This window comes from Falco cherrug, chromosome 6 (assembly GCF_023634085.1).
Source record: "Falco cherrug isolate bFalChe1 chromosome 6, bFalChe1.pri, whole genome shotgun sequence".
NCBI lineage: Eukaryota > Metazoa > Chordata > Aves > Falconiformes > Falconidae > Falco > Falco cherrug.
Window position 1 is genome coordinate 57,358,305 of NC_073702.1, and position 14,896 is coordinate 57,373,200.

At 43.8% G+C, this 14,896-nt stretch overlaps 1 protein-coding gene and 1 long non-coding RNA gene across 4 annotated transcripts; one reads left to right on the forward strand and one right to left on the reverse strand.

Moving 5' to 3' along the window:
- Positions 1 to 1,218: 1,218 nt before the first annotated feature.
- On the reverse strand, positions 1,219 to 12,542 carry RNF146 (ring finger protein 146). 3 transcript variants are annotated; one of them, XM_055713533.1, is made up of 3 exons: positions 12,403 to 12,542; positions 6,576 to 6,732; positions 1,219 to 2,990 (listed from the first exon to the last, which is right to left on the reverse strand). In XM_055713533.1, the coding sequence occupies exon 3, from the start codon at positions 2,987 to 2,989 to the stop codon at positions 1,931 to 1,933; it is 1,059 nt and encodes a 352-aa protein (XP_055569508.1). In that variant the 5' UTR covers position 2,990; positions 6,576 to 6,732; positions 12,403 to 12,542; the 3' UTR covers positions 1,219 to 1,930. The 3 variants fall into 3 exon arrangements, with proteins under 3 accessions (XP_055569508.1, XP_005432907.1, XP_055569509.1); XM_005432850.4 differs by lacking the exon at positions 12,403 to 12,542 and adding an exon at positions 11,494 to 11,618; XM_055713534.1 differs by lacking the exon at positions 6,576 to 6,732.
- On the forward strand, positions 2,987 to 5,209 carry LOC114016838 (uncharacterized). Its single transcript, XR_003561552.2, has 2 exons — positions 2,987 to 3,097; positions 3,232 to 5,209. It is a non-coding gene; the product is annotated as an uncharacterized LOC114016838 (long non-coding RNA).
- Positions 12,543 to 14,896: the final 2,354 nt, after the last annotated feature.

Below are 14,896 nucleotides of genomic sequence, written 5' to 3' on the forward strand. Positions count from 1 at the left end.
GGCAGAAAATAACGAAATGATGTATCTAACAAGTCAAATTCTTGTATTTTGCTTCTTGCTTTCTTCAACAGCAGATACCCTCACATGAAGTAAAATGTGTGCACACAGCAGAAGCGTTCTTACTGAAAGCTTTTGCAGCACGAAGTCAGACTTTGATGAGAGTCACTGTGTGTGCTAACTCGAAACAGAGAAATAAGACAGCTGGCAAATAACAAAAAAAAACCCCATTCCATCCTGTTTCCTTTAAGTCCATGCTCCTTATGGAACTGGAAGATGACAGTAAAAATCTGTGAGCAAGAGCATCCATTCCTAGCTGAGAAAGAAGGAAATCTTCTTTATTCCATCCTAATCTCCTCTGCATTTTTCTGTGTTGACTGATCTCATCTGTGGGCAGAGGAAACAAACTGGAGGGCTGGCACAGCTTTGCCCAAGAGTAGAGCTATCAGCCATCATTACAGTTTAAATCTTACCATTTTTATAAATCGGCCCTTTTAATTCCCTTCAAATGATTGTTTGCTACAGCAACTTTTGTCTGAAGATGTGTACTACCTATGTATCAGCTACTGTCCCTTTCTATTCAGGGATACATATACTAAGAATTGGAGTATAAGCTTTATTTTAAAGATTGAGTCCATAAATCAACTAATGCTGTTTTTCAAATTGAGAAATTATACAACAACTGCTATACACAGAAAAGACAAGCTGTGCTTTTCAAGATCTGGCTTCTAACCTTCTTTAATACACAGAAGTCAGTTTATGGAAGATTGCTAATACAAGCACAAAACTACCTTTTCTAGGCTGCGACTAGTTTTCCTGTGAAGAACAGAGGAACAGCAATGCAGTCCTTAACATCAGTGTTCTTTGTTATAGGGTTAGGTTTGATAACTTCCTTACACTCTTTTATTTCAGCATTTCTGCTGTTAAAATAAGGCTGTGTGTGGTACTTCTGCCTGCTGTAACACTGAAGTGCGTTGATCAGCTCTTCAGATGAGAAGTGACCGTTAAAGCTTGTGTGAGTGTGACGCCTGAAACTCATGATTTTTCAGTAGAAAGACATATTTCTACAGTGTTGGTTTTGAGAGACAGCCAGTCAGGGATGCAAGAACATCAAGATACCACCCAGAGCCAGTCCTCCCTTTTGGCAAACACGGGAAGCTGCTTCATGATAGTTTTCTTTAAAGTTCCTCCAGTGAAGGTCAATTAAACTGGAGACTTATCTGAGATGATTACTGATAAAATGTAGTTTTATTAAATTATAAATTCCGTAACAAAAACGAGACAGATCAAGAAAGACCTCAAAAACAAAACTACAAGGACTAGATGGCAAAGCCAGTGAAAATGCCATGAAGAGTGTATATAGGTAAGGATTTGCAACAAAAGTTAACAGCATTTTTACATTTCCATTGAAGGAAGGTAAATGATTGCTCTTGTCTAGTAAAAACACATTTTAATTCCAAACTCACATCTATTTCCTCACATTAAATGAAGCATCCTGCTCACACCCAACATCTTGCCTGCTCCCACATTGCTTTAGTGTTCTTTTCATACATCAATCCATGCAGAAAGTAGTAAGACACTTAATGCAACAGTCAGATAATGAAGACAATTCAAGTTGTACAGTAGATATACATTGGCCAAAAAGGGATTGAGTATCTCCAAGGGGAAAATGCTACAAAATAAACACAAGACGTTTCCAAGAAAACTGGGCATTGCTAAGCAGCTTTCAAACCACTAACAGGACAACCCAGTTTCCTACAGTTAGAGTCTTCCAGCTGAGACATGTTAAGAGACTTAAGTTAAACAGGCCAAATCTGTTTCTCCCCTTCACCCCACCCTCCCACCAAACACACTGCTAGGTTTAAGTGCAATGCCAATGTGGACAGAAAATTTACAGATACAGGACTGAGTTTTTAATCACATGGCTCTAGATTTACACTTCAGTGACTGTGCACTGTCCATCTGGCCTTCTAGATCTTACACTTGTGTTTACCACCCCACCACCTCCCACTGGTCTATCTGCTCCTGACTGGCTTGCATTTGCGTTCAAGTGTCTCTGCTGGACAGAGGTTGGGCGTTGCTGAATGTGGGCAGACACATCCTCGCTATCGCTGCTGGCATCTGATTCGGTCTCCTCAACAGAGGTGTCGGGGGCTGGCACCCTACCAGAAGATGATGATTCATGGTCTTCTTCTCCCTCTCCCCTATGACTCCTTTCAGCCATACTGTCTCCATTTATTTGCAAGTGGGCAAAAGAGTTCTCTAGAGAATTACTTGCATCAGGCGATGGCGTTGAAGGACTCACCAGCTGACCATCTAGTGACGGCAGGGGCCTAGCAGAAATGGATGCTAGAGGCTGCAGAGCTGCAGCCCCCAGAGTCGGTGTGCTGTCTGCACCATCAGCAGAGCTCTCTCTTGCCAGGTTGACAGTGTTAGCATCACAATCCAACCTCAGCCCAGCCACTCCCTTCTTTGGTATATCTATTATGTCCCGTTTTATTTTTCTGCGGCGTCCATGCTCGTTTCTCCTATACTGAACCATATTTTCAAGATCTGCTACGTATAAAAACCCAGCAATTAGCATTTCAGTGCTCTTTTTACCCTTGGAAAAGGCATCTTCCAGCTCTCTGCTGGTACGTTCATCATACTGCCACCAACCATTTCTACCTTCATAGTACCAAGCATATTCTCCATTGCCTCTGCTTGCCGCTTTGAGTTCTTCTGGTGACAATAAGGTTGGCTTGTCAAGAAAATCCTCTGGAATCTCCTGCCGGCAGAGTGCACATCGTTTCCCAAGCCAAGAAGCTCCCTTCACGCAGAGATAGCAGAAAACATGTTTACAAGGCAGACTTACTGGATGGACACATGTTTGCAGGCAGATAGCACATTCGGGGACTGTCAGGGAAGGTGCTGCATTAGCACACGACTCATTTGTCTTCCGATTTGTGGGAAGCATGTTGATCGAATGATCTATTTCACCACAGCCAGCCATCCTGCAAAGGATCAAAGACAGATTTAAATCAGCTAATTGTGTAATCTAAACTGGCACCTTGCATCACTTTTGACCTCCACATCCACAGAATGAGACTCTTACCTTAAGGTAAGTTATCATTTATGAAGCTCAACTCAAAGAAACTGACAGGTTAACATTCCGTTTCCTGAGCTGACAGACTAAATAGGGTACTGGGAGAATTTATTTTGCTAATGACCAATCTTCATCTGTTTAATTTTCAGCCCATTATCATGCCAAGTCAGAAAGCAAATTTTGGAATTTCCTCTATTCTTTGTCTAAAGTAGTGTTGATTAATGAACCTCCAGCCAGCCAGTTACTTCAGAGCCTCCTCAGGAAATTTAAAGAAGCTATAGTTCTTTCCTCAAGAGGTGATACAGCTGCAAACACTGAACTTAAAACACTCTCTCTTCACACTACTGGTGGTAACTCGTTTGATTAAGGGACTGCCTAAACAGTACCTCAGTCTAGGCTTCCACAGAAGAAATATGCCTGGCAGCAGCACCTGGGTGAAGTATTTTCCACTGTTTCTTAGTCCCCATACACCATGGTATACCATCCCTCCAACTGGGCTCAGAACAACCACAGGAATGCAGAAAGAACCAGATTTGAGAACTGAGGCAAAAGCATCAAGTGAACTGCCTGATGTAGCCGTGTGCATCTCAAAAGGAATCGCTGCAGCACAGCATAAGGAGCAGTGTATCACAGAAGACACACAACTGATTTGCTTAGTTTGTGAAGTCATTGCCTTTACCTTTTCTGGCCATATCTTATTTCTGTCATTAAAGATGGTTTTGTAACCAACTGTAAGAGAACAGGGAATGTAAAACTGTGTCACTTTGGTGTTGTGTAGGATTTCAGTAGCTGAAAATTCTAGTCTAAATTTGCAAATGCCTTCTCAACTACATTTTTGCCATGGGAATCTTTTCACAGTCTGTTTCATGGTAGTTTTCTTTTCATGTTTTTATTTATTAGAAATCAAAACCAAACACCAGATACCAAATGAGGGTGAAGAATGGGATTTGGGGTATGGGGCTTAAAGAGGTGCCTTTTTTCATTTAAATCCCCAAGGAACTTGGAGGCTTCGGCAAAATACCCTTTCAGTGAAAGTAGTTTTTGTTGTACAAGCACCTAGGAACAGTTTGTGCAGAACTGTAACACGTGCATGTGGGCCAAAAGGGACCCTTAGAGGTCATGTAGTCCAGTCTCCTCCACATGACAGTGCCACCAATACTATCAGCTGTGGCTCTGTCTGGCTGAGGTTTGTTTTGAAGCGTGCAAGGATGGAGATACCACAGCCTCCTTGGATGGCCTGTTCTAGTGTTGCACACATTTCTAGCAGAATGTGTTACCTTAAGAGAAAACGCCAAGGGTTACTGTAAAAGCCTCCACTGCTTTAAACATCTTATGAATACATTGCTGGGATTGACAAAAAAAAATATTTATGCTTCAGTATCTGTATTTATCTTTAGAATAATGTATTAAGTGCTGTTTACTTAAAAATTTATTTCTGTATGCTGTCTGTTCCCTTCTATCACTACAATTTCCTCCTGAAAGACCAATGCCTCTAATCCTTTTTTATCAAATCATTCTTGTAAAAGCTCTACTGCTCAAATATTTTTTCCTGAAGTAGCACATTAATTGTATCCACCTATGTTTCAGTTTCATATCTGAATTTCTTTCTCTGAGATTAAAGACAAATCTGCATACTAGCTCTTAAATCAGCATGCCAGATACAGACAGAGCATTACCTACCACTTGGTAAAAGTCTTTTCACTGTACAAACATCTATCTACAAGATCCATGCTAATAATGCTGGAATACGTTTCTTTCCTCGCATCTTTGAGGCTGTATTTTGCAACAGAATTTTACACCAAAACTAGGGGTTTATAATAAGAAACTTGCTAGAAAAAGAGGAGAAGAAAAGCTACTGAGATTTCAGAATACCTATGAATACAACCCAACCAGTATCTCACGACAGAAGAATTAGAAGAGAAATCCATGTATTGATTAATTTGCACTAACCACAGCTGAGGTAAAGGATCTGAATTTTCAAGTGCTCCTATAATGAGATACTACTGTGCAAAAAGGCACAGCAGCGGAGATGTTTACTTCCATGCTACAATTTTACAAGAAGCTGCTTCTCCCTGAATATACTTTTTTAAGGTTATCCTTTTCAGTGAAAAAAAAAAAGGATTAAAACAACCTGTAGATAAGTAACTTCTATACAGTTAGTTGCGTATTGTAATTAAGATTTTGGAGGGGATTAAAATGCAACGCTGGGGTTAAGAACGCAATGCATTTTGACAAACCAAATTCTGATACCATAAACTAACTTATTCATAAGCTAAAAGCAGAGTGAACCTCCTCACCTGTTCACTGAAAGCACAAAAACGTTAACATTTGAACTATGCTCAATAGGTCACCCATTAATTTGGGGGTTCTTTGATTCCTTACTACAGTGAGACAATAAATGAAAGAAAGGAGTAAATGCCTTATCTTGAAATTCCTATGTGATTTTTAATGACTCGGATGAAAATGTTATGTGTAAAATGAATACAGCTGGAGGAGTAAACCCTTATCTCTAAGCTAGTGCTACACAGCAACATAAAACATAAAAAAGATAAGCACAACTGCAGTTGCATGTGCTCAGAATGCAGGACAATTATGCACTTGAAGATTCATATCAACTAAGGCAATGCTGTCTCACTTTTTGTTTCTAAAGGAAGATCCTAATTAATCCCTTTCTGTTTACCTTTTTAAGTATCGAATGTAGGTCATAGAGTTTGTTTATAAGCTGGTATGAGGATGTGTATGTAGACTTTTATTGAAGAGGTAATCCTTCAGAAAGGAGGAAAAACATCTAGGCCTATGTTCACTGTAACTTCATGGTATTAAGAACTAAAAACCAATCACAGAATATTTTTCCTCCAATTAGGAGTAATATTTTAGAACAAGGTTTAATCAAAATAAGCTGCATATTAGAACTGATATCAAAGAGTAAAGCTCTGGTTTCTTGGAGGGTTGGTTTCCCTTAAGTCAATTCTGGTAACAGGGAAAATTACATTATTGATTAGTGAGGCTAACAATTTATCAAACTCAAGGACAAGTTCTAAAAATAAATTTATTTGAAGTATTTAGATCTTCAATTCAGGTATAAATAAGGGAAAAATAAGCATCTGAATACTGCATTTTAACATAAATAAAGCCTAAAGCCAACTGAAAAGGTGCTAGTCCACAACCCTGCCAGATCCACGCTCTCTATTATCCTTTTGTGGATTTTCTTAATCTTTTAATATTAAAACATCTATTTAATTTGTAAGCTTAGGGTGCGCAGCCTAGAGCGCCTTCATCAACACATAAAATATGGAAGAGGTAAAGTATAAATCTATATGAAAAGACCCCAGGCATTCTATGACTCTACTGGAACAAAAAGTAATTCCCCACAAAACCATCTCAATCTCAAAGTGGAGTAATTTTTCAAACTCCAGGTCAAATTCTAACTGCAACTAAGCAGTCTTGTCAAGGGGTTGACAAGTATAAGCCCAGTAACAAAAAAGCAGCTTACTTTTTCTGAGTAATTTCTACTGAAGCATGCCACAAGACTAAAATGTCCTCTCTTCAGATGTCTCCAGCTAGGACGGCAGGTCCTCTTCCCCAAGGCTGGCTCATTCCTTACTTGTCCTGCCCAATGGTACACTACAGTGTTTCAGCTTCTCTGCAAGCTAATTGAAAGCAAATAATATCACCATTACAATTGCATACAGAGGTATGAGGAAGCAAAACACAATGCCATGGTCCCGTTACAGAAAACAAATTATTATTTCATTTACCTGATTGCAGGCTATCTTCAACAAAAATAGCATCAGAATTATTTTTTTCCACTTATCAATTTTGGCCCACAGTTTTGATGTCAATTATTTTGATGTCTTACTTAAGCAAATTATCTTTTTCTGAAGTATTGTAAAAGGCAATTTTCTTTAAGTGAATAGCTTATTTCCATAAAATGACCATGTACACAAAAAGAGAAACAAGACCAAACTTAAAAGCATGTTACGTTTATGCAAATCTAATCTCTAATAAATTACTCCTTATATTCAGAGAGTTTAAAAAGTCACAATGGCTTCCTAAAGCTGTTCATAAAATCATCAATATCATATAATTCCAAAGGACTATCTAGGCTTGTCATCTTGTCTCTTAACAGGGACTAGTATCAAATGCTTGAAGAGAAAACGGCATGCAAACAGGTGATTTCCCCTAGGTCCTTCATATTTCAAGCAGCCTGTAGCTCCGAGCCTTGCATCCTTGTCCTCTTTTTTAGAGATTACGTGCATTCATTTAATGAACGAACCTCAGAAGCGTTCAGCACTTTTATTTATAAATCTACGTATGTATGTCCTCATACTGGCTTATAACCAAACTCTATGACCTAGACTTGATATTTTACAAGGTAAACAAAAAAAGGAATAATTAGGATCTTCCTTTATTTCTTTATAAAGTGCTGAAAGGCTCTGAGGTTCATTCATGGAATGAATGCATGCGATCTTTGAAAAAGTGGACAAGGATGCAACCCAGCTTCCACACCTCTGAGGTAATATACCCCTCTTCAGGCCAACAGGTAACATCAGTCACAATACATTTTGCATATGTCATCAAGCAGAATCTAAGCTGTTTCACAAATACATCGCAATCACTAGAAACCAATTAAGTGTCTAACAAATACTTAAATAACTCTACCGTAGCGAAGTATGAATCTGCAATCTCAATGAGAAGGGGAACATCAAGATTTCAACTGTCCCATTTTCACACCCTAAACATGAAGGTCTTGGCCTAAAAGGGCCACCCTTAGTTACAGGAAGTATTTGGGAATCCTCTGTAAAAAGACTTGATAAGCTACGGAGTTTATATCTTCCTTCTGGGCCGTAGGTTTCAAGATTCTTAAGCATTTTTAACTACAATTTCCAGCTGCTGCAAAACATTACATACAGGAATGATCTGAAGCCGACCCAAGAATGTAAGGTCTTGGATTTCAATTTGCTCAAGGAAAGAATCATTTCTGTATAAATACAGTGCAGAGCAGACGTGTAAGAGTAAAGTCAAGGAGCGGTATGTCCCTGAAAGAGCATGGAGCATTTCGTATCATAGTATTCTGTGCTATAGTCCTTCATCGAACGATTGAATATTTTTCATTACTAACATCAGAGTGAAATGTTCAGATGACTTCAGTATAAGACACATCACTCAAATGTGTTATTTTCTTTATAGCTGAGCTCCATGTAACGTTCCATGCAGCTATTTTTAGAAAGAGTTCCTAAGGAAAAATGCAAAAATTAACAAGCCTATCCACACCTTTTCTCCCCTCATCGTTCTAGCAGCTTCCCCTTTCTTCACACATCAATCTGAAACCAAGAGCTGCAATCACCATTAAAATTTTGGCTCTTCTAATCTACTCAGAAAAGATACTACGTTTGCTATGATCAAAGAGAAGGTTGCAACAAACTGGATGCTGTGGGTGTGGTGGTCAGTCCTTCATTTTAGGAGCTGGCTTTTCTGTTACTTCTGTAGGTATCACTTGAAGCCTTTTATCTACTACCTCTTGCAGTCTACTACCTCTCCCAATACACTATTAGAGGTAGCACATCATAAAATCAAAAGTTAGGTGGTGATGGGAGAAAAAAGTTGGGTCACTTCTGACAGATTTCTTAGGAAATAAAAATGCATGCACATGTCCAAGGTATGTAATTATACCTAGAAGAATCCAATTAGGGCGTAATTATAGGATTATGGTAAGGCAACTTTCTAATTGCTGCACTGCTCTTAAGAAGAGCTAGTTCACAAACTGACTTCAGGTAACTTCTACATTTCATGACATTGTTATTTATTTAATAAGCCAGTTCTGAAAATTTTAGTAAATGGGCTAAAAGACACTTGTGGTTACACACACCCCCTTTCCTGGCCAATGACGGCTCCTTTAAAGCCAAGTGGGCAAGAGCTGTGTCCTATAGTTGGCAATTAATTGTCTATGCTAGAAAAGCATGTAGTATGAGGAGTTACGCTATCTACAACAACTTGCAAGTATCCCTTCATTGTGTACACTCACAATCCATGTATCCTATCATCACACACTGATTTTAAATCTTTCATTCAAGATGCAACAGATGAAAGACAATCCCACTGATTGGAAGAAAGCGTTGAAACTGGGCAACATCCCCTCCCAAATGGAGGCTCTGCCAGTATTTAACTGTTCTTTTTGTCCTTTTGAAAATCTCTCAGAATGCTTGCTGGGAGAAGTCACATCCGCTTCTTCCACGCAACCTGAAACTTTTGAAGTCGTGGACTTCCTACCAGACCTATCTCCCACAATGATTTCAGGTTCTTCTTAAGAAGAATGTCAAGCTTTTACTAGACCAAGATGGAATGAAACCATTTCTTGTCAGTTCCATCAAATGTGCCCACTGGATCCCAAGTAAACTATCTGACCCAACACAGCTTTTCCCACTTTCCTATTTCCTTACAAAAACAGCAACAGTAACAAAAATAATCCCAACAACGTAAATATGTAAGAAGCCAGCTCCTAAATGTTGATGAAGTGCTACCTACAGTCTTAAGAAATCTTCCAAGTAAAAGCTTAGCTTTTTAAAAACAAAAAAGAACAAACCACTGCTATATTCAGCTAACACCAGCTTCTAACCAAACCAGCCCAGTGTCTATTATTTGAGTCTTATCGCAAATGACAGATGTTCTCACAAATTCTGCAACTCTGTACAGACTACTCTAAAATAGCTATCACAAATTCATCATCATCACCCCACCCCCCATAGAAAACTCAGAAGCTACAGTATTACTTCAAAAAGAGTAAATGCTCTTCTGCAGTTAAATACTTGGATTTTTCCATCAAGCTCCCTAACTCGTAACTCAATTATTGGGGGGGCAGGAGGGGAAAAAGGACCCCAGAATTCTGCCCTTCCCTACAAGTCACTATGAGCCAAACACTGTGGGAAGAAGGAAGGTGGCTGTTTGTTTTTTTTTAAACAGGAGGGGGGAATAAATCACTCTCCCATCTGAAGATCTGCTACTGTCAATACACTATCAGCTCAAGGTACTGAGCCTATCAGTTATTTTTTACCCTGTCCCTGGGCACTGGAGAGCACTACAGATAAATAACCTCATTGTTTCCTGTTCTCATCTACTTTTCTGTATGCTTCTTAAACTCAGAATATCTTCAGGAAATACTGATTATGATGAGGCCTGTCATACCTTATCCTTTGCTATTACACATCAATAAAAAAACCCCAACCCTTATATGCACAATATGAACTGAATCACAGGGGAATAGTCAAGTGCAGAACAGAACAGTCAACCATTTCAGTACTGAACTGCTACATATTTATTCAAAATGAGGTGGTTTTCCTATGCTACAATTGAAGCACTGAATTTGCATTTCAAGCATATAGCCTATTTCAATTTATTTAACAGCGCAAAATACTAGTTTCTCACTGAAATATAATGCTATTGTGTGGAAAATTAATTAGAAACCAGTTCATCTTAAAGTGATCAATGCTTTAGAAACAAAGGAAGTACAGGAACATTTCTTCAGATATATATAGACTTGATTAATATGTGGTGCGGGGGTGGGCATCAACTTCAACAAAACGATTCTCCCCCACTAATTCCAGGAATCTACTATTCAACAGCCTTTAAAAATACTGCAGTTCCAGCTCTCTAAATAAATGGCAATTCAATTACATCTACTTGACGCAATATTTTTTGAAGGAAACAAGAACAACAGAACTTTTTCTTTCACTCATACATATTCTGTATTATAGCAATTTAAACAACTGGTATGTTGATTCACTTGGAAAGAAACTACAGTGGTAACCACACAAGACTATCAAGTAAGTTATTGCAAACATTCAATATTTAAGATTTACTCAGAATGACCAAATCGATGTTCAGATTTCACTGTGTCTTCAACACTACTACAAACTGTAATTTTTGGTAATGCATTTTTAGAGATGCTTTAGGAACTATTTTTAAGTACCCTGCTGTCCAGAGACAGCAGATACCAAAGCAGGAGGGCTGTATTTTTAGTGTTACAAATCTGATGAAAGCAGAACATCTCAGAACTCCACTCCCTACTTCTCCTTGTACTTCTTCAATGTACACTTGCACACTTCACCAGCATTATCAAAATCTACGGTATTTCAATTCGTATCACAGAAAAGTCATGCTAAGATTTAAATCCCCACGCTTTTATTTGGCTTTCACTATTTTACCACATTGATTCTCCCATCTGTATAAGAAAACGCGTATTTACTAAGTATTTTGTAATAATTTCTCAGTGGTGGCAACATGCATTGCACCACAAGCTGGACCTATTTTCATGTCCCATTTTAACATTCTGAAGGGATGCAACCCCAACACTTGAGCCGAGGCCATCAACCACAAAGAAAACAAAAGCCCTTCCATTGAAAAACACCAGTTACTTGGTTTTCCAGGCTTTGCGCTGGGCTCCGGCGCCTGTTCGTGCGACTCCCACCCCAGCCTCACGCAGCTCCTCACAGCGAGCGGGGCACGCCAGCCGCGGCAATGACATTTTGAAAGGCGAGTGACAACGGCCAGCGCACCATCATTTAAAGCGCTGCACATCGGTCTAAGAATTAAAGCGCTGAGCTCGGTCGGTCAGGGGATTCTGCCACGCGTGACGCCGCCGCAGCTAATGCTCCTGACCTATTTTAGTAACGAACAAAACGAAACCGGAGCCCCGGGGCCCCGGCCCGCAGCACGCACCGGCCGAGCGCGGGGAGCCGCCGAACCGCCCCCGGGGCCGAACCGCCGGCCGCAGGCGGGCCCCGGCCCGGCGCAGGGGACCCGCGAGGCTCTACGGGCGGACCAGCAGGCTGGCCGCGGGGCCGGGGCCTGCTGGGTGCCCTGCCGCGCCGCGGGGCGGGGGCGGGGGCAGGGGCAGGCCCGCCGGCGGGGCACCGGGGGCGGCCGGCAGCGCCCTGCGCCGCCGCGGCCCCAGCGCCCGTCACGTGACCCCGCGGGCGGGGCGGGTGCTCCCCCCACCCCCCGCCAAAACAATACCGGGCCCGACTGCCCGCCGGGACGGCCGTCCCTCAGCGCCGCCGGGGAGCCGCGCCAGGCCCGCGCCGCTCCGCCCCGCTCGCCGGCCTTTTGTTCAGGGCGCCCGCCCGCGCGGCGAGGCCTCGGCACCCGCCCCGGCTCGCCCGCCCGCTCCCCGCCGCGGGCAGCGCCGCCCCGGGCGGCCGCGGCGGAGGGGCGCTGCTGGAGCCGCCGTCGGTGGCGGCGGAGCCGCCGCCTCTCCCCATCCCCGCGGCGGCGCCAGGGCCGGGGCCGCGGCCTCCCGCCCGGTCGGTCGGTCAGGCACTTACCCGCCGGGCCGGCCGGCTCGCGCCGCTCAACTCGCCGCCGTCACCTGCCGCCTCCTCCGGCCCCGCCGCCGGGACAGCGGGACGCGCCGACGTCACGCGCGGGACTTGGGGGGGGGGGGGGGGGAGGGCGGGCAACGCGCCACTGTGACGCGCCGGCCGGGGAGGGGCAGCGGGAGAGGGTGGGGCGACCTCACCGGCGCGGGGAGGGCCGCGCCCGCGCGTGTGTGACGCCACGGCGTGACGTCGCCTCGCCCGGTGCCGGCGGGGCGCGCCATGGCGGCGGGGTCTGCAGCGCCTGCGCCGCCCGGCTGCCGCTGGGCTAACGGCGGGCGGGGGGGCGCCGGGGGGCCTCGGCGGGCCTCGGCGCACGGCTGAGCGCGGCGGGAGGTGGGGGCGTCCGGCCCGGCCTTCCCGGGGCCCCTGCTCTGATAGAAGCCGCCGTGTGGCGCGTTGGCCCCGGCCGGACGCCCGGTGCCCGCCGAGGCCGCCCTGTCACCGCCCTCCCCGGCCGGACGGGGCGGAGAAAACGGCGAGAGGTCGAGATAAGGGCGGGGAGGGCTCCCCTCCCTCACCGGTTACCGGCAGGAGCAAAACAGGCTAGACCTGGAGAAATTACCTCGTTACCAATCCAGTCAGAGCAGGATAATGCGAAATAAAAAGTAAATCGTGACGCGGTAGGGGTATCCCCTCTGCTACCAAAAGCTTGCCAGCAAGCCCTGAAACACCCCTCCAGGCAGCAGAGGTCTGGAAGTGGTGGAGCCTCCCTATGCGTGTTTCTGGACCTTTCTGCCCAGACAGTAGACGGGCACGCTTCCTTGGGGTTTGTCGTTCAAGTGGCACGGCATCAGTGACCTGGGCTGGTGACAGCACTGGGGAAAAATGAGCTAGCGCAGCTCTATCATGCTTGATTATCTTGAAGGCTGATTGCAGTTGCACCTGTCCCCACTGCTGAGGCCAGGGAGTAGATCCAGCAGGAGGTGAGAAGGGTTGCTGGCCTTTCCAAGAGCACATTCTGCAGCTCATTTGCCTGGAAATTTCTATGGCTTGGCAGCCAGGCAGAGTCACAGAACGGTCAGGGTTGGAAGGCACCTCTGGAGATCATCTAGTCCAACCCGCTGACAAAGCAGGTTCACCTACAGCAGGTTACACAGAATCGTGTCCAGGCAGGTTCTGAATATCTCCAGAGCAGGAGACTCCACAACCTCTCCGAGCAGCCTGTTCCAGGGCTCTGTCACCCTCAGAGTAAAGGAGCTTTTATTTCTGTTTAGATGGAACTTCCTCTGTTGCTGTTTATGCCCGTTGCCCCTTGTCCTGTCGCTGGGCTCCACTGGAAAGAGCCTGGACCCGTCCTCTTGACGTTTGCCCTTAAGATATTTGTATACACTGATAAGCCACTGCTCCAACTACAGGCCAATGATTTGTGCTGTGTGTTGCCCAGCTGTGTTTGGGTGGCTGGTGGAGGTCTGGCCGCTTGGTGGTCTCCCACAGGTGGAGATGGACCTGGGCATGACCCAAGCGTAACTGCAGGGAGCTGGACAGTCCAGAAGCTGAGTTAGTCCCGTTGAGATGGGGTGCACGGGGGAGGCTTATGTTGCCCGCTGTTGTCAAACAATTGAAAAGTCTGCTGTATTAATTCTTGAGTAAACCAGAGTGGGAAACAATAACCCACACATCATTTAAGATGGAATGATATTTAGATGAGGGAAGAAAGACCAGGTACTTGTTACACAGGAATGGAAAACTAAGCATTTCAACATGACTAGAGGTGTAAACTGTCTAGCCAAGGGCTTGATGGATCTAGAAGTACTGTTGGCTGCTCTTTTTGGTATTTTAACACTTAATCATCAGCATCACAACACAGAAATCACAAGCATCAGAGAATATAAAAGATCAAAAATCTACAGAACACTAAATTCTAAATGCAGTCAGGAATAATAAAACAAATACATTTGGTAAAACTGCTAAGTTTTTCTACAAGTCTGGAAGAACCTACCCATAATTAGCACTGGTTTTAACAAACGTGACATGATTGCATCCAAGGAAAAACATTTACATGACCACGTATACTGCTATCTGAAAAGGTCTGTGAGGCTGGGTCAAAGAGTGGGGATTAGAGAAAAGGAAAGGTCCCTTACTGGCAGTATGTGTAAGCAACAATAGGCTTAATCCTTTACTGAACCAGACCTTGATCCTGTGGAAACTATTGAGGCCAAATTCCTGTCAGGTTTGGTTAGAATCTGACCTAAAACAGGAATGCAGGCCTGGACTCTTAAGGGATCCAAAGAGTTCAAGCGAAGTTACTCTCAATGCATGCAGCTTCATAAGAGAAGCAGCATCTTGGAAAACTGTACTTAGCAAAAAAGAAATCCATGCCTGTGTTTGGATAGGTTTGTGACTGTTGACTGCAGCTGCAGGTCAACTGAGAAAATGAACTAGTGAATGCAAGATTTTATTTTATGCTCCATGAGTTATGGAGCAAGTGTGGCAGTTAAAG

Coding starts and splice junctions, on each gene's coding strand:
- RNF146 (XM_055713534.1), bottom strand. CDS start 2,989: ATGGCTGGCTGTGGTGAAATAGATCATTCGATCAACATGCTTCCCACA.